We start from the raw sequence: 18670 nt of genomic DNA on the forward strand, positions 1-18670 counted from the left end.
GGGACCACTACATAGGACAGGGTTAGGGACCACTACATAGGGGACAGGGTTAGGGACCACTACATAGGGGACAGGGTTAGGGACCACTACATAGGGGACAGGGTTAGGGACCACTACATAGGGGACAGGGTTAGGGACCACTACATAGGGGACAGGGTTAGGGACCACTACATAGGGGACAGGGTTAGGGACCACTACATAGGGGACAGGGTTAGGGACCACTACATAGGGGACAGGGACCACTACACAGGGGACAGGGTTAGGGACCACTACATAGGGGACAGGGTTAGGGACCACTACATAGGGGACAGGGTTAGGGACCACTACATAGGGGACAGGGTTAGGGACCACTACATAGGGGAAAGGGTTAGGGACCACTACATAGGGGACAGGGTTAGGGACCACTACATAGGGGACAGGGTTAGGGAACACTACATAGGGGACAGGGTTAGGGACCACTACATAGGGGACAGGGTTAGGGACCACTACATAGGGGACAGGGTTAGGGACCACTACATAGGGGACAGGGTTAGGGACCACTACATAGGGGACAGGGACCACTACACAGGGGACAGGGTTAGGGACCACTACATAGGGGACAGGGACCACTACACAGGGGACAGGGTTAGGGACCACTACATAGGGGACAGGGTTAGGGACCACTACATAGGGGACAGGGTTAGGGACCAGACTTAAAGTCAACATTTACTCAATCAAATATATTTCAGAAATGTATTTATAGTTATTATTTATTAATGAAGATGTTTTTACATAATACATAAGTGCGATTCCTTGTTTTGTTTCCAGTAGATGAGGTGGGCATAACGACGTTGAACCGTTGTCTGGACGCGGCGAAGGCGTGTAACGTGGACGAGACGTGTCAGAAGCTCCGTACGGAATACGTCTCGGCCTGCATCCAGCCGTCGGCCCACTCAGGCCCCTGTAACAGAGCCAGGTGTAACAAGGCTCTCAGGAAGTTCTTCGACCGGGTCCCTCCTGACTACACCCACCAGCTGCTGTTCTGCCCCTGCACAGGTAGGAGGGGCGGGGGGTAGTGTGGGTGTGTATAGTGTGTGGGTGTGTATAGTGTGTGGGTGTGTATAGTGTGTGGGTGTGTAGTGTGTGGGTGTGTAGTGTGGGTGTCTAGTGTAGTGTGTGAGTGTGTAGTGTGGGTGTCTGTGTAGTGTGTGTGTGTGTGTGTGTGTGTGTGTGTGTGTGTGTGTGTGTGTGTGTGTGTGTGTGTGTGTGTGTGTGTGTGTGTGTGTGTGTGTGTGTATGGGTGTGTATAGTGTGTGGGTGTGTGTGTGTGTGTGTATGGGTAGTGTGTGGGTGTGTATAGTGTGCGGGTGTGTGAGTGTGAGTGTAAGTGTAGTGTGTGGGTGTGTATAGTGTGTGAGTGTGTGAGTGTAAGTATAGTGTGTGGGTGTGTATAGTGTGTGAGTGTGTGAGTGTAAGTATAGTGTGTGAGTGTGTGAGTGTAAGTATAGTGTGTGGGTGTGTGAGTGTAAGTGTAGTGTGTGGGTGTGTATAGTGTGTGGGTGTGTGAGTGTAAGTGTAGTGTGTGGGTGTGTATAGTGTGTGGGTGTGTGAGTGTAAGTGTAGTGTGTGGGTGTGTATAGTGTGTGGGTGTGTGAGTGTAAGTGTAGTGTGTGGGTGTGTGAGTGTAACTGTAGTGGGTGGGTGAGTGTGGAACTAACCCAGTCTAACCCTGTCCAGACATGGCGTGCGCTGAGAGACGGAGACAGACCATCATACCAGCCTGCTCCTACGAGGACCAAGACAAACCCAACTGTCTGGCTGCACTGCGCATCTGTAGGAACGACTACGTATGCAGGTAAGGCTGGGTTGGCGGGTTGGTGTATGGGTGGGTTGGCTGGGTGGGTGGGTGTATGGGTGGGTTGGCTGGGTGGGTGGGTGTATGGGTTGGTTGGCTGGCTGGGTGGGTGGGTTGGATGGCTGGGTTGGTGTATGGGTGGGTTGTATGGGTGGGTTGGCTGGGTGGGTGGGTGTATGGGTGGGTTGGCTGGGTGGGTGGGTGTATGGGTTGGTTGGCTGGCTGGTTGGGTTGGCAAGGTTGGTTGGTTGGCTGTGTGGGTGTATGGGTGGGTGTATGGGTGGGTGGGTGGGTGGGTGGGTGGGTGGGTGGGTGGGTGGGTTGGCTGGCTGGGTTGGCTGGCTGGCTGGGTGGGTGTATGGGTGGGTTGGCTGGGTGGGTGGGTGTATGTGTGGGTTAGCTGGCTGGGTGGGTGGGTGTATGGGTGGGTTGGCTGGGTGGGCGGGCGGGTGGGTGGGTGTGTTGGCTGGGTGGGTATATGGGTGGGTTGGCTGGGTGAGTTGGGTGGGTGTATGGGTGGGTTGGCTGGGTGAGTTGGGTGGGGGTATGGGTGGGTGGGTTGGGTGGGTTGGCGGGTGGGTGGGTGTATGGGTGGGTGTATGGGTGGGTATATGCGTGGGTGGGTGGGTTGGCTGGGTGGGTGGGTTTGCTGGGTGGGTGGGCGGATGTGCAGCTTTGTGTGTTTGAATGTACATTTGTGGGGGTGTGTTGAGACCATACGTTTCCACAGAGTCTAGAGGTATTCTGTTGGAGGGTCCAGTTCAACATACTATACTGTTGGAGGGTCCAGTTCAACATACTATACTGTTGGAGGGTCCAGTTCCACATACTATACTGTTGGAGGGTCCAGTTCAACATACTACTATGGTATACTGTTGGAGGGTCCAGTTCAACATACTATACTGTTGGAGGGTCCAGTTCAACATACTATACTGTTGGAGGGTCCAGTTCAACATACTACTGTATACTGTTGGATGGTCCAGTTCAACATACTACTATGGTATACTGTTGGATGGTCCAGTTCAACATACTACTATGGTATACTGTTGGATGGTCTGTTGGATGGTCCAGTTCAACATACTATACTGTTGGAGGGTCCAGTTCAACATACTATACTGTTGGAGGGTCCAGTTCAACATACTATACTGTTGGAGGGTCCAGTTCAACATACTATACTGTTGGATGGTCCAGTTCAACATACTACTATGGTATACTGTTGGATGGTCCAGTTCAACATACTACTATGGTATACTGTTGGATGGTCCAGTTCAACATACTACTATGGTATACTGTTGGATGGTCTAGTTCAACATACTATACTGTTGGATGGTCCAGTTCAACATACTATACTGTTGGAGGGTCCAGTTCAACATACTATACTGTTGGAGGGTCCAGTTCAACATACTATACTGTTGGAGGGTCCAGTTCAACATACTATACTGTTGGAGGGTCCAGTTCAACATACTACATACTTGTCAAAGTCCAGTCCTAATCTCCAATTAAGATGTTTTGGGAGGACATGGACCAGTTCATGTTTGAAAACCCACAAATGTCACTGAGTTAAAGCAGTTCGAAATGGAAGATTGGGCCAAAATTCCTCCACGGTGAAGTTAGAGACTGATCAATAACTTCAGGAAGTGCTCAGGTTTCTCTGATTGAATATTCATTTTTGGTTAAAGATTTGATAACATTCAGTACCAAAAATATGCAATATGAGAAAGGGGGCAAATACCTTTTCACAGCACTGTATCTGGGGAAGAGTATAAAAATATTTTTAGAGTGTTGAAAGTCTCCAAGAGCACAGTGGTCTCCATCATTGGGATTAGCAAAAGATATAGAACTACCCAGTCTCTGTCTAGAACTGGCTGTCCAACCAAACAGCAACCAGGCAAGAAGGACCTTGGTCAGGGCGGTGACCAAGAACCCAATGACCACTCTGGCAGAACCACAGAGTTCCTCGGCTGAGATGGGAGAACCTGCCAGAATGACATCAGTCTCTGTAGCACTTCACCAATCTGGGTTTTATGGGAGAGTGGCCAGATAGAAGCCACTCCTGAGAAAAATGCACATGACAGCAGTTTGCAAAAAGACACATGAAAGACTTTGAAAGCACATACATGTAAATGTATGTAAATGAAAGCATTTGGCAAAAGATTATGTGGTCTGATCAGACCAACATTTAACTATTTGGCCTGAATGCAAAGCACTGTTGTCATGGAAATTCGAACCAGAAAGGAAGAGAGACTGTTGATTCTTCAAACAACAACTTTTTATTATAAGATTTGCAAATCTGGAGCGGTTAACAATCACTCAAAAGGTGCAGAGTTAAGAGCCCAACGAACAAGAGTTGGGTCTCAGCTTTTAGAACCTTTGTCTACGTGGCAGTTTAACAGATGTGTGAGAGCCTGGTGGGAACATAGCATTTACATTTACATTTAAGTCATTTAGCAGACGCTCTTATCCAGAGCGACTTACAAATTGGTGCATTCACCTTATGACATCCAGTGGAACAGTCACTTTACAATAGTGCATCTAAATCTTAAAGGGGGGATGAGAGGGATTACTTATCCTATCCTAGGTATTCCTTAAAGAGTTGGGGTTTCAGGTGTCTCCTGAAGGTGGTGATTGACGATTGACTCCGCTGTCCTGGCGTCGTGAGGGAGTTTGTTCCACCATTGGGGGGCCAGAGCAGCGAACAGTTTTGACTGGGCTGAGCGGGAGCTGTACTTCCTCAGTGGTAGGGAGGCGAGCAGGCCAGAGGTGGATGAACACAGTGCCCTTGTTTGGGTGTAGGGCCTGATCAGAGCCTGGAGGTACTGAGGTGCCGTTCCCCTCACAGCTCCGTAGGCAAGCACCATGGTCTTGTAGCGGATGCGAGCTTCAACTGGAAGCCAGTGGAGAGAACGGAGGAGCGGGGTGACGTGAGAGAACTTGGGAAGGTTGAACACCAGACGGGCTGCGGCGTTCTGGATGAGTTGAAGGGGTTTAATGGCACAGGCAGGGAGCCCAGCCAACAGCGAGTTGCAGTAATCCAGACGGGAGATGACAAGTGCCTGGATTAGGACCTGCACCGCTTCCTGTGTGAGGCAGGGTCGTACTCTGCGGATGTTGTAGAGCATGAACCTACAGGAACGGGCCACCGCCTTGATGTTGGTTGAGAACGACAGGGTGTTGTCCAGGATCACGCCAAGGTTCTTAGCGCTCTGGGAGGAGGACACAATGGAGTTGTCAACCGTGATGGCGAGATCATGGAACGGGCAGTCCTTCCCCGGGAGGAAGAGCAGCTCCGTCTTGCCGAGGTTCAGCTTGAGGTGGTGATCCGTCATCCACACTGATATGTCTGCCAGACATGCAGAGATGCGATTCGCCACCTGGTCATCAGAAGGGGGAAAGGAGAAGAATAATTGTGTGTCGTCTGCATAGCAATGATAGGAGGTTATAACAGAGCCAAGTGACTTGGTGTATAGCGAGAATAGGAGAGGGCCTAGAACAGAGCCCTGGGGGACACCAGTGGTGAGAGCGCATGGTGAGGAGACAGATTCTCGCCACGCCACCTGGTAGGAGCGACCTGTCAGGTAGGACGCAATCCAAGCGTGGGCCGCGCCGGAGAGGGTGGAGAGGAGGATCTGATGGTTCACAGTATCGAAGGCAGCCGATAGATCTAGAAGGATGAGAGCAGAGGAGAGAGAGTTAGCTTTAGCAGTGCGGAGCGCCTCCGTGATACAGAGGAGAGCAGTCTCAGTTGAATGACTAGTCTTGAAACCTGACTGATTTGGATCAAGAAGGTCATTCAGAGAGAGATAGCGGGAGAGCTGGCCAAGGACGGCACGTTCAAGAGTTTTGGAGAGAAAAGAAAGAAGGGATACTGGTCTGTAATTGTTGACATCGGAGGGATCGAGTGTAGGTTTTTTCAGAAGGGGTGCAACTCTCGCTCTCTTGAAGACGGACAAACAAGTCATAACGCCAGTTTCGTTACTAGCTGATGCTGCTCCAGCTAGCCTATGTTATCTTCATATCACCTCACAGCTGTGCCCTTGAAAGAAAAGAATAGGATGGACCAAAAATTGGTCACTCTCAGACGGCCCTTTGTCTTTGGCCACGTGACTAAGTTACACTGAGACAAGAGAGGAAAAATACTTGCATCTTCTTACATGACAGAAACAGACAGTGGAAATGTACAGGTTTAAGGCTTATACAACACATGCGCATTGCAGAGTTTGTTATTGTCCCCACCACATTCCTCCCTTTTGAGACTAATTTCAACCTAATACTAAATTACAAATAAGCATGTATGTAATAATTCATAATGTAAGCCAATTAGGTCATAATCTAAGCAAAAATTCAACCAAGCAAAATATAAAACATTGTAGGAGAGGGTTTTCTTACACTAGTACATTATCTTTGTAAATGGCTTCTGTTGAGCCTCTGAGTTTTTTTTACCTTCACATGGTGCAAAACATTCTTCAGGGAATCATCATTTATACAGTTACACAGGAATACACTCTTCATCTGTACAAAGAGGCCAGTCATCACGTTGACACTGTCCACAGTACAGGGGTTCAGCATCGGCCTCCTGCTTCTTCCAGCAATGTGGCGGTTATTGTTTGCTGGACTCCTGTCCTGAGCCTGCGGTTGGCTCGAGCTGGAGTGGCTGTTATTTAAGTCGCCGTGGGACTATGCTGGTGTTGCATACTTCAGTTGCATTGTGGCCACTTCTTGCTTTGTGATGTTCTGATCCTCCCAGGAGCCATAAAATGTCTGGTGTGAACCCACATAGACCTCTCTGTAACATTTACCTCCATCTTGGTCGAAGGGAAGAGGAGGAGGAGAGGAGAAGGGAAGACAAGTGCTCTCTGGTAGCCATGTGTGGGTAATGCTCTGTGGTAGCCATGAGTGGGTAATGCTCTCTGGTAGCCATGGGTGGGTAATGCTCTGTGGTAGCCATGTGTGGCTTAGGCTCTGTGGTAGACTTTTTGGCTAAGGCTCTGTGGTAAGTGATGGATGTTGTATTCTGCATTCCTCCCTCCTCCTCCCCAGGTCCCGCTGGGCCCAGTTCCAGTATGACTGCCAGCCCTCAGAGCACGTTGCCAGCGGTTGCAAGCAGGACAACTACGCAGTCTGTCTCCTTGCCTATACCGGCCTCATAGGTAAGAACTAACACTAACAGGTTTGTTAATAATAGGCTTGCAAAACTGGATGGATAAAATTTGCAGATCGTGAGATGCTCCCGTTTATTCAAATGAAACCTGGGGGTAAGCTGGGTAGTTGGTGGAGGAATGCAGGTGAGACAGGGGGAAGAAGGCAGATGAGACGGGAGGAAGGCAGGTGAGTAAGGGGGGAGGAAGGCAGGTGAGTAAGGGGGAGGAAGGCAGGTGAGTAAGGGGGTGGAAGGCAGGTGAGACGGGAGGAAGGCAGGTGAGTAAGGGGGAAGAAGGCAGATGAGACGGGAGGAAGGCAGGTGAGTAAGGGGGGAGGAAGGCAGGTGAGTAAGGGGGGAGGAAGGCAGGTGAGTAAGGGGGGAGGAAGGCAGGTGAGACGGGAGGAAGGCAGGTGAGTAAGGGGGAGGAAGGCAGGTGAGTAAGGGGGAGGAAGGCAGGTGAGTAAGGGGGGAGGGCAGGTGAATAAGGGGGGAAGAAGGCAGATGAGACGGAGGAAGGCAGGTGAGTAGGGGGGAGGAAGGCAGGTGAGAAGGGGGAGGAAGGCAGGTGAGTAAGGGGGAGGAAGGCAGGTGAGAGGGAGGAAGGCAGGTGAGTAAGGGGGAGGAAGGCAGGTGAGACGGGAGGAAGGCAGGTGAGTAAGGGGGGAGGAAGGCAGGTGAGACGGGAGGAAGGCAGGTGACTGAGATGGCCGCCTCGCTTCGCGTTCCTAGGAAACTATGCAGTTTTTGGTTTTTTTACGTGTTATTTCTTACATTAGTACCCCAGGTCATCTTAGGTTTCATTACATACAGTCGAGAAGAACTACTGAATATAAGATCAGCGTCAACTCACCATCAGTACGACCAAGAATATGTTTTCCGCGACGCGGATCCTGTGTTCTGCCTTACAAACAGGACAACGGAATGGATCGCATGCAGCGACCCAAGGAAACGACTCCGAAAAAGAGGGAAACGCGGCGGTGTTCTGGTCAGACTCCGAAAAAGGGCACATCGCGCACCACTTCCCAGTATTCTTCTTGCCAATGTCCAGTCTCTCGACAACAAGGTTGATGAAATCCGAGCAAGGGTGGCATTCCAGAGGGATATCAGAGACTGCAACGTTCTCTGCTTTACGGAGACATGGCTTACTGGGAAAACGCTATCCAGGGCGGTACAGCCAACGGGTTTCTCCACGCATCGCGCCGACAGAAACAAACATCTCTCTGGTAAGAGGAGTGGAGGGGGCGTATGCCTCATGACTAACGGGACATGGTGTGATGAAGGAAACATACAGGAACTCAAATCCTTCTGTTCACCTGATTTAGAATTCCTCACAATCAAATGTAGACCGCATTATCTTCCAAGAGAATTCTCTTCGATTATAATCACAGCCGTATATATCCCCCAAGCAGACACATCGATGGCTCTGAACGAACTTTATTTAACTCTTGCAAACTGGAAAACATTTATCCGGAGGCTGCATTCATTGTAGCTGGGGATTTTAACAAAGCCAATCTGAAAACAAGACTCCTAAATTTTATCAGCATATCGATTGCGCAACCAGGGGTGGTAAAACCTTGGATCACTGTTACTCTAACTTCCGCGACGCATATAAGGCCCTGCCCCGCCCCCTTTCGGAAAAGCTGACCACGACTCCATTTTGCTGATCCCTGCCTACAGGCAGAAATTAAAACAAGAGGCTCCCACGCTGAGGTCTGTCCAACGCTGGTCAGACCAAGCTGACTCTACACTCCAAGACTGCTTCCATCACGTGGACTGGGACATGTTTCGTATTGCGTCAGATGGGAATATTGACGAATACGCTGATTCGGTGTGCGAGTTCATTAGAACGTGCGTCGAAGATGTCGTTCCCATAGCAACGATAAAAACATTCCCTAACCAGAAACCGTGGATTGATGGCAGCATTCGCGTGAAACTGAAAGCGCGAACCACTGCTTTTAATCAGGGCAAGGTGTCTGGCAACATGACTGAATACAAACAGTGCAGCTATTCCCTCCGTAAGGCTATCAAACAAGCTAAGCGTCAGTACAGAGACAAAGTGGAATCTCAATTCAATGGCTCAGACACAAGAGGCATGTGGCAGGGTCTACAGTCAATCACGGACTACAAGATGAAATCCAGCCCAGTCACGGACCAGGATGTCTTGCTCCCAGGCAGACTAAATAACTTTTTTGCCCGCTTTGAGGACAATACAGTGCCACTGACACGGCCTGCAACAGAAACATGCAGTCTCTCCTTCACTGCAGCCGAGGTGATTAAGACATTTAAACGTGTTAACCGCAAGGCTGCAGGCCCAGACGGCATCCCCAGCCGCGCCCTCCGAGCATGCGCAGACCAGCTGGCCGGTGTGTTTACGGACATATTCAATCAATCCCTATACCAGTCTGCTGTTCCCACATGCTTCAAGAGGGCCACCATTGTTCCTGTTCCCAAGAAAGCTAAGGTAACTGAGCTAAACGACTACCGCCCGTAGCACTCACTTCCGTCATCATGAAGTGCTTTGAGAGACTAGTCAAGGACCATATCACCTCCACCCTACCTGACACCTAGACCCACTCCAATTTGCTTACCGCCCAAATAGGTCCACAGACGATGCAATCTCAACCACACTGCACACTGCCCTAACCCACCTGGACAAGAGGAATACCTATGTGAGAATGCTGTTCATCGACTACAGCTCGGCATTCAACACCATAGTACCCTCCAAGCTCGTCATCAAGCTCGAGACCCTGGGTCTCGACCCCGCCCTGTGCAACTGGGTACTGGACTTCCTGACGGGCCGCCCCCAGGTGGTGAGGGTAGGCAACAACATCTCCTCCCGCTGATCCTCAACACGGGGCCCCACAAGGGTGCGTTCTGAGCCCTCTCCTGTACTCCCTGTTCACCCACGACTGCGTGGCCACGCACGCTCCAACTCAATCATCAAGTTTGCGGATGACACAACAGTGGTAGGCTTGATTACCAACAACGACGAGACGGCCTACAGGGAGGAGGTGAGGGCCCTTGGAGTGTGGTGTCAGGAAAATAACCTCACACTCAACGTCAACAAAACTAAGGAGATGATTGTGGACTTCAGGAAACAGCAGAGGGAACACCCCTATCCACATCGATGGAACAGTAGTGGAGAGGGTAGCTAGTTTTAAGTTCCTCGGCATACACATCACAGACAAACTGAATTGGTCCACTCACACTGACAGCGTCGTGAAGAAGGCGCAGCAGCGCCTATTCAACCTCAGGAGGCTGAAGAAATTCGGCTTGTCACCAAAAGCACTCACAAACTTCTACAGATGCACAATCGAGAGCATCCTGGCGGGCTGTATCACCGCCTGGTACGGCAACTGCTCCGCCCTCAACCGTAAGGCTCTCCAGAGGGTAGTGAGGACTGCACAACGCATCACCGGGGCAAACTACCTGCCCTCCAGGACACCTACACCACCCGTTGTTACAGGAAGGCCATAAAGATCATCAAGGACATCAACCACCCGAACCACTGCCTGTTCACCCCGCTATCATCCAGAAGGCGAGGTCAGTACAGGTGCATCAAAGCTGGGACCGAGAGACTGAAAAACAGCTTCTATCTCAAGGCCATCAGACTGTTAAATAGCCACCACTAACATTGAGTGGCTGCTGCCAACACACTGTCATTGACACTGACCCAACTCCAGCCATTTTAATAATGGGAATTGATGGGAAATGATGTAAATATATCACTAGCCACTTTAAACAATGCTACCTTATATAATGTTACTTACCCTACATTATGTATATACTGTACTCTACAACATCGACTGCATCCTTATGTAACACATGTATCACTAGCCACTTTAACTATGCCACTTTGTTTACTTTGTCTACACACTCATCTCATATGTATATACTGTACTCGATACCATCTACTGTATGCTGCTCTGTACCATCACTCATTCATATATCCTTATGTACATGTTCCTTATCCCCTTACACTGTGTATAAGACAGTAGTTTTGGAATTGTTAGTTAGATTACTTGTTGGTTATCACTGCATTGTCGGAACTAGAAGCACAAGCATTTCGCTACACTCGCATTAACATCTGCTAACCATGTGTATGTGACAAATAAAATTAGATTTGATTTGATTTGAGACGGGAGGAAGGCAGGTGAGACGGGAGGAAGGCAGGTGAGACGGGAGGAAGGCAGGTGAGACAGGGGGAAGAAGGCAGATGAGACGGGAGGAAGGCAGGTGAGTAAGGGGGAGGAAGGCAGGTGAGACGGGAGGAAGGCAGGTGAGTAAGGGGGAGGAAGGCAGGTGAGTAAGGGGGAGGAAGGCAGGGAGACGGGAGGAAGGCAGGGAGACGGGGAGGAAGGCAGGGGAGTAAGGGGGAGGAAGGCAGGTGAGACGGAGGAAGGCAGGTGAGTAAGGGGGAGGAAGGCAGGTGAGTAAGGGGGAGGAAGGCAGGTGAGGGGGAGGAAGGCAGGTGAGTAAGGGGGAAGAAAGGCAGATGAGACGGGAGGAAGGCAGATGAGACGGGAGGAAGGCAGGTGAGTAAGGGGGAGGAAGGCAGGTGAGACGGGAGGAAGGCAGGTGAGTAAGGGGGAAGAAGGCAGATGAGACGGGAGGAAGGCAGGTGAGTAAGGGGGAGGAAGGCAGATGAGACGGGAGGAAGGCAGGTGGAGTAAGGGGAGGAAGGCAGGTGAGTAAGGGGGAGGAAGGCAGGTGAGACGGGAGGAGGAAGGCAGGTGAGACGGAGGAAGGCAGGTGAGTAAGGGGGAGGAAGGCAGGTGAGACAGGGGAAGAAGGCAGATGAGATGGGAGGAAGGCAGGTGAGTAAGGGGGAGGAAGGCAGGTGAGACGGGAGGAAGGCAGGTGAGTAAGGGGGGAGGAAGGCAGGGAGACGAGAGGAAGGCAGGGGAGACTGGAGGAAGGCAGGTGAGACGGGAGGAAGGCATGGGAGACTGGAGGAAGGCAGGTGAGACGGGAGGAAGGCAGGGGAGACGGGAGGAAGGAAGGGGAGACGGGAGGAAGGCAGGGAGACGGGAGGAAGGAAGGGGAGACGGGAGGATGGCAGGGAGACGGGAGGAAGGCAGGTGAGACTGGAGGAAGGCAGGTGAGACGGGGGAGGAGGCAGGGGAGACGGGAGGAAGGAAGGGAGACGGAGGAAGGCAGGGGAGACGGAGGAAGGCAGGGAGACGGGAGGAAGGCAGGGAGACGGAGGAAGGCAGGGGAGACTGGAGGATGGCAGGTGAGTAAGGGGGAGGAAGGCAGGGAGACGGGAGGAAGGCAGGTGAGTAAGGGGAGGAAGGCAGGGAGACGGGAGGAAGGCAGGTGAGTAAGGGGGAGGAAGGCAGGGAGACGGGAGGAAGGCAGGTGAGTAAGGGGGAAGAAGGCAGGAGACGGGAGGAAGGCAGGGAGACTGGAGGAAGGCAGGTGAGTAAGGGGGAAGAAGGCAGGGAGACGGGAGGAAGGCAGGGGAGACTGGAGGAAGGCAGGGGAGACTGGAGGAAGGCAGGGGAGACGGGAGGAAGGCAGGGGAGACGGGAGGAAGGCAGGGGAGACGGGAGGAAGGCAGGGGAGACGGGAGGAAGGCAGGGGAGACGGGAGGAAGGAAGGGGAGACGGAGGATGGCAGGGGAGACGGGAGGAAGGCAGGGGAGACGGGAGGAAGGCAGGGGAGACGGGAGGAAGGAAGGGAGTAAGGGGGAAGGCAGGGGAGACGGGAGGAAGGCAGGGGAGACGGGAGGAAGGCAGGGGAGACGGGAGGATGTCAGGTGAGTAAGGGGGAGGAAGGCAGGTGAGTAAGGGGGAGGAAGGCAGGTGAGTAAGGGGGAGGAAGGCAGGGAGACGGGAGGAAGGCAGGGAGACGGGAGGAAGGCAGGTGAGTAAGGGGGAGGAAGGCAGGTGAGTAAGGGGGAGGAAGGCAGGAAGACGGAGGAAGGCAGGTGAGACGGGAGGAAGGCAGGTGAGTAAGGGGGAGGAAGGCAGGGGAGACGGGAGGAAGGCAGGTGAGTAAGGGGGGAGGAAGGCAGGTGAGTAAGCGGGGAGGAAGGCAGGGAGACGGGAGGAAGGCAGGTGAGTAAGGGGGAGGAAGGCAGGGAGACGGGAGGAAGGCAGGGAGACGGGAGGAAGGCAGGAGTAAGGGGGAGGAAGGCAGGGAGACGGGAGGAAGGCAGGGAGACGGGAGGAAGGCAGGGGAGTAAGGGGGAGGAAGGCAGGGAGACGGGAGTAAGGCAGGGAGACGGGAGGAAGGCAGGGGAGTAAGGGGGAGGAAGGCAGGAGACGAGAGGAAAGGCAGGGGAGTAAGGGGGAGGAAGGCAGGGAGACGAGAGGAAGGCAGGTGAGTAAGGGGGAGGAAGGCAGGGAGACGAGAGGATGGCAGGTGAGTAAGCGGGGAGGAAGGCAGGGGAGACGGGAGGAAGGAAGGGGAGACGGGAGGAAGGCAGGGGAGACGGGAGGAAGGAAGGGAAGACTGGAGGAAGGCAGGGAAGACTGGAGGAAGGCAGGGGAGACGGGAGGAAGGAAGGGGAGACGGGAGGAAGGAAGGGAGACTGGAGGAAGGCAGGGGAGACGGGAGGAAGGCAGGGGAGACGGGAGGAAGGCAGGGGAGACGGGAGGAAGGCAGGGGAGACTGGAGGAAGGCAGGGGAGACGGGAGGAAGGCAGGGAGACTGGAGGAAGGCAGGGAGACGGGAGGAAGGCAGGGGAGACGGGAGGAAGGCAGGGGAGAAGGGAGGAAGGCAGGGGAGACGGGAGGAAGGCAGGGGAGACGGGAGGAAGGCAGGGGAGACGGGAGGAAGGCAGGGAGACGGGAGGAAGGCAGGGGAGACGGGAGGAAGGCAGGGGAGACGGGAAGAAGGCAGGGAGACGGGAGGAAGGCAGGGGAGACGGGAGGAAGGCAGGGGAGACGGGAGGAAGGAAGGGAGACGGGAGGAAGGCAGGGGAGACGGGAGGAAGGCAGGGGAGACGGGAGGAAGGCAGGTGAGACGGGAGGAAGGGAGGGGAGACGGGAAGAAGGCAGGTGAGACGGGAGGAAGGCATGGGAGACGGGAGGAAGGCAGGGAGACGGGAGGAAGGCAGGGGGAGACGGGAGGAAGGCAGGGGAGACGGGGAGGTAAGGGAGGGAGACGGGGGAGTAAGGGAGGGAGACGGGGGAGGAAGGGAGGGGAGACGGGGGAGGAAGGGAGGGGAGACGGGGGAGGAAGGGAGGGAGACGGGGGAGGAAGGCAGGGGAGACGGGGGGAGGAAGGCAGGGGAGACGGGGAGGAAGGGAGGAGAGACGGGGAGGAAGGCAGAGGAGTAAGGGGGAGGAAGGCAGAGGAGTAAGGGGGAAGAAGGCAGGGGAGACGGGGAGGAAGGCTGAGGAGACGGGGAGGAAGGCAGGGAGACGGGGAAGAACGCAGGGGAGACGGGGGAGGAAGGCAGGGGGAGACGGGGGAGGAAGACAGAGGAGTAAGGGGGAGGAAGGCAGGGGAGACGGGGAGGAAGGCAGGGGAGAAGGGAGGAAGGCAGGTGAGACGGGAGGAAGGGAGGAGACGGGAAGAAGGCAGGTGAGACGGGAGGAATGCATGGGAGACGGAGGAAGGCAGGGAGACGGGAGGAAGGCAGGGGAGACGGGGAGTAAGGGAGGGGAGACGGGGGAGGAAGGCAGGGGAGACGGGGGAGGAAGGCAGGGGAGACGGGGAGGAAAGGGAGGAGAGACGGGGAGGAAGGCAGAGGAGTAAGGGGAGGAAGGCAGAGGAGTAAGGGGGAAGAAGGCAGGGGAGACGGGGAGGAAGGCTGAGGAGACAGGGGAGGAAGGCAGGGGAGACGGGGGAGGAACGCAGGGGAGACGGGGAGGAAGGCAGAGGAGTAAGGGGGAGGAAGGCAGGGGAGACGGGGGGGAGGAAGGGAGGAGAGACGGGGAGGAAGGCAGAGGAGTAAGGGGGAGGAAGGCAGGGGAGACGGGGAGGAACGCAGAGGAGTAAGGGGAAGAAGGCAGGGGAGACGGGGGAGGAAGGCTGAGGAGGAAGGCAGGGGAGACGGGGAAGAACGCAGGGGAGACGGGGGAGGAAGGCAGGGGAGACGGGGGGAGGAAGGCAGGGGAGACGGGGGAGGAAGGCTGGGGAGACGGGGGAGGAAGCCTGGGGAGACGAGGGGGAAGGTTGGGAGGACGGGGAGGAAGGCTGGAGAGACGGGGGGAGGAAGGCTGGAGAGACGGGGGGAGGAAGGCTGGGGAGACGGGGAGGAAGGCTGGGGAGACGGGGAGGAAGGCTGGGGAGACGGGGGAGGAAGGCTGGGGAGACGGGGGAGGAAGGCTTGCGAGACGGGGGAGGAAGGCTGGGGAGACGGGGGAGGAAGGCTGGGGAGACCGGGCAATTGATTATTGAAAGTGAGACACAAAAAGACATGGAGCATCTATGTGGGAGGAGCATCTATGTGGTAGAGACAGATTTCACTTCTTCCTTTACTGTGAGAAATACTCCAAAATAAGATAATATTTTTCCAATAAAATATCTCAATCAATTCCCAACTTTATTAAGGTTACGTTCCTGTCAAGACAGCAGCTACTCTTCCTGGGGTTTATTATGGATCCCCATTAGTTCCTGCCATGGCAGCAGCTAATCTTCCTGGGGTTTATTATGGATCCCCATTAATTCCTGCCAAGGCAGCAGCTACTCTTCCTGGGATTTATTATGGATCCCCATTAGTTCCTGCCAAGGCAGAAGCTACTCTTCCTGGGGTTTTTTATGGATCCCCATTAGTTCCTGCCAAGGCAGCAGCTACTCTTCCTGGGGTTTATTATGGGTCCCCATTAGTTCCTGCCAAGGCAGCAGCTACTCTTACTGGGGTTTATTATGGATCCCCATTAATTCCTGCCAAGGCAGCAGCTCCTCGTCCTGGGGTCCAGGTCACATGCACAGAATACAGCCTTACAGTGAAATGCTTACTACGAGCCGCTAACCAACAATTTTGTTTAAAAAAAATGTGGATAAGAATAAGAAATAAGAGTAACAAGTAATTAAAGAGCAGCAGTAAAATAACAATAGCGAGACTATGTACAGGCGGGTACCGATACACAGTCGATGTTTTTAAATTTTACCTTAATTTACAGTTACATTACCTGAACACATCAGTTTATATCAGTTACATTACCTGAACACCTCAGTTTATATCAGTTACATTACCTGAACACATCAGTTTATATCAGTTACATTATGTGTAATGTGGCAGGGCTTGCAAACTATTATGATTTACAAAGGAAAGACAAAGCTGCGAACTGTCCAATGACGTGAGCCTACCGGACAAGCTAAATTCCTTCTATGCTCGCGTCGAGGCAAGCAACACTGAACCATGCATGAGAACTCCGGGTGTCTGTGATCAAGCTCTCCGTAGCTGATGTGAGTAAGACCTTAAAAAGATTAACATTCACAAGGCCGCAGAGCCAGACGGATTACCAGGAAGCATACTCAAAGCATGCGCTTGACCAGCTGGTAAGTGTCTTCACTGACATTTCCAACCTGTCCCTGACAGAGTCTGTAATACCAACAGTTGAAGTTGGAAGTTTACATTCACTTAGGTTGGAGTCATTAAAACTCGTTTTTCAACCACTCCACAAATGTCTTGCTAACAAACTATAGTTTGGGCAAGTCTACTCTTAGAATGACTCACAAGCTGTAATTGCTGACAGAGGTGCTTCTACAAAGTATTGACTCAGGGGTGTGAATACTTATGTAAATTAGATACTTCTGTATTTCATTTTTAATATTATTGGACAAATTTTAACACAAATAATGCTGGGTCAATAATGACCCAATTTGGGTAACTATATTACATCACTGGGTAACTATATTACATCACTGGGTAACTATATTACATCACTGGGTAACTATATTACATTACTGGGTAACTATGTTACATTACTGGGTAACTATATTACATTCCCATCACTGGGTAACTATATTACATCACTGGGTAACTATATTACATCACTGGGTAACTATATTACATTAATGGGTAACTATATTACATCACTGGGTAACTATATTACATCACTGGGTAACTATATTACATTCCCATCACTGGGTAACTATATTACATCACTGGGTAACTATATTACATCACTGGGTAACTATATTACATCACTGGGTAACTATATTACATCACTGGGTAACTATATTACATCACTGGGTAACTATATTACATCACTGGGTAACTATATTACATCACTGGGTAACTATATTACATGACTGGGTAACTATATTACATCACTGGGTAACTATATTACATTCCCATCACTGGGTAACTATATTACATTACTGGGTAACTATATTACATTACTGGGTAACTATATTACATCACTGGGTAACTATATTACATCACTGGGTAACTATATTACATCACTGGGTAACTATATTACATCACTGGGTAACTATATTACATTCCCATCACTGGGTAACTATATTACATTACTGGGTAACTATATTACATTACTGGGTAACTATATTACATTACTGGGGGTAACTATATTACATCATCTGGGTAACTATATTACATTACTGGGTAACTATATTACATCACTGGGTAACTATATTACATTCCCATCACTGGGCAACTATATTACATCACTTCTATATTACATTACTGGGCAACTATATTACATCACTGGGTAACTATATTACATCACTGGGTAACTATATTACATTCACTGGGTAACTATATTACATTCACTGGGTAACTATATTACATTCCCATCACTGGGTAACTATATTACATCACTCACCATATTACATCACTGGGCAACTATATTACATTCCCATCTGGGTAACTATATTACATTCCCATCACTGGGTAACTATATTACATCACTGGGTAACTATATTACATTCCCATCACTGGGTAACTATATTACATCACTGGGTAACTATATTACATCACTGGGTAACTATATTACATCACTGGGTAACTATATTACACTGGGTAACTATCACTGGGGTAAACCATCACTGGGTGAACTATATTACATCACTGGGTAACTATATTACATCACTGGGTAACTATATTACATTCCCAACTGGGTATATTTACATCACTGGGTAACTATATTACATCACTGGGTAACTATATTACATCACTGGGTAACTATATTACATCACTGGGTAACTATATTACATCACTGGGTAACTATATTACATCACTGGGTAACTATATTACATCACTGGGTAACTATATTACATCACTGCCTATATTACATCACTGGGTAACTATATTACATCACTGGGTAACTATATTACATCACTGGGTAACTATATTACATCACTGGGGTAACTATATTACATCACTGGTAACTATATTGGGTAACTATATTACATCACTGGGTAACTATATTACATCACTGGGTAACTATATTACATCCTATTACATCTGGGTAACTATATTACATCACTGGGTAACTATATTACATCACTGGGTAACTATATTACATCACTGGGTAACTATATTACATCCATCACTGGGTAACTATATTACATCACTGGGTAACTATATTACATCACTGGGTAACTATATTACATCACTGGGTAACTATATTACATCACTGGGTAACTATATTACATCACTGGGTAACTATATTACATCACTGGGTAACTATATTACATTCCCATCACTGGGTAACTATATTACATCACTGGGTAACTATATTACATCACTGGGTAACTATATTACATCACTG

At 51.0% G+C, this 18670-nt stretch overlaps 2 protein-coding genes across 6 annotated transcripts in view; both read left to right on the forward strand.

Moving 5' to 3' along the window:
• smoc1 (SPARC related modular calcium binding 1) overlaps positions 1–18670 on the forward strand; it is a 586617-nt gene that overhangs the window by 335233 nt on the left and 232714 nt on the right. The gene's annotated exons all lie outside the window — the stretch shown is intronic.
• LOC124001199 (GDNF family receptor alpha-4-like) overlaps positions 1–18670 on the forward strand; it is a 95416-nt gene that overhangs the window by 50421 nt on the left and 26325 nt on the right. The window contains exons 5-7 of one of the 2 annotated variants that reach the window (XM_046307817.1): positions 808–1035; positions 1717–1834; positions 6872–6981. In XM_046307817.1, the coding sequence (XP_046163773.1) occupies positions 808–1035; positions 1717–1834; positions 6872–6981 (456 nt within the window). The remainder of the gene's footprint in view (positions 1–807; positions 1036–1716; positions 1835–6871; positions 6982–18670) is intronic. The other variant, XM_046307818.1, reaches the window with a different exon arrangement.

This window comes from Oncorhynchus gorbuscha, linkage group LG17, assembly GCF_021184085.1.
Source record: "Oncorhynchus gorbuscha isolate QuinsamMale2020 ecotype Even-year linkage group LG17, OgorEven_v1.0, whole genome shotgun sequence".
Classification (NCBI taxonomy): Eukaryota; Metazoa; Chordata; class Actinopteri; order Salmoniformes; family Salmonidae; genus Oncorhynchus; species Oncorhynchus gorbuscha.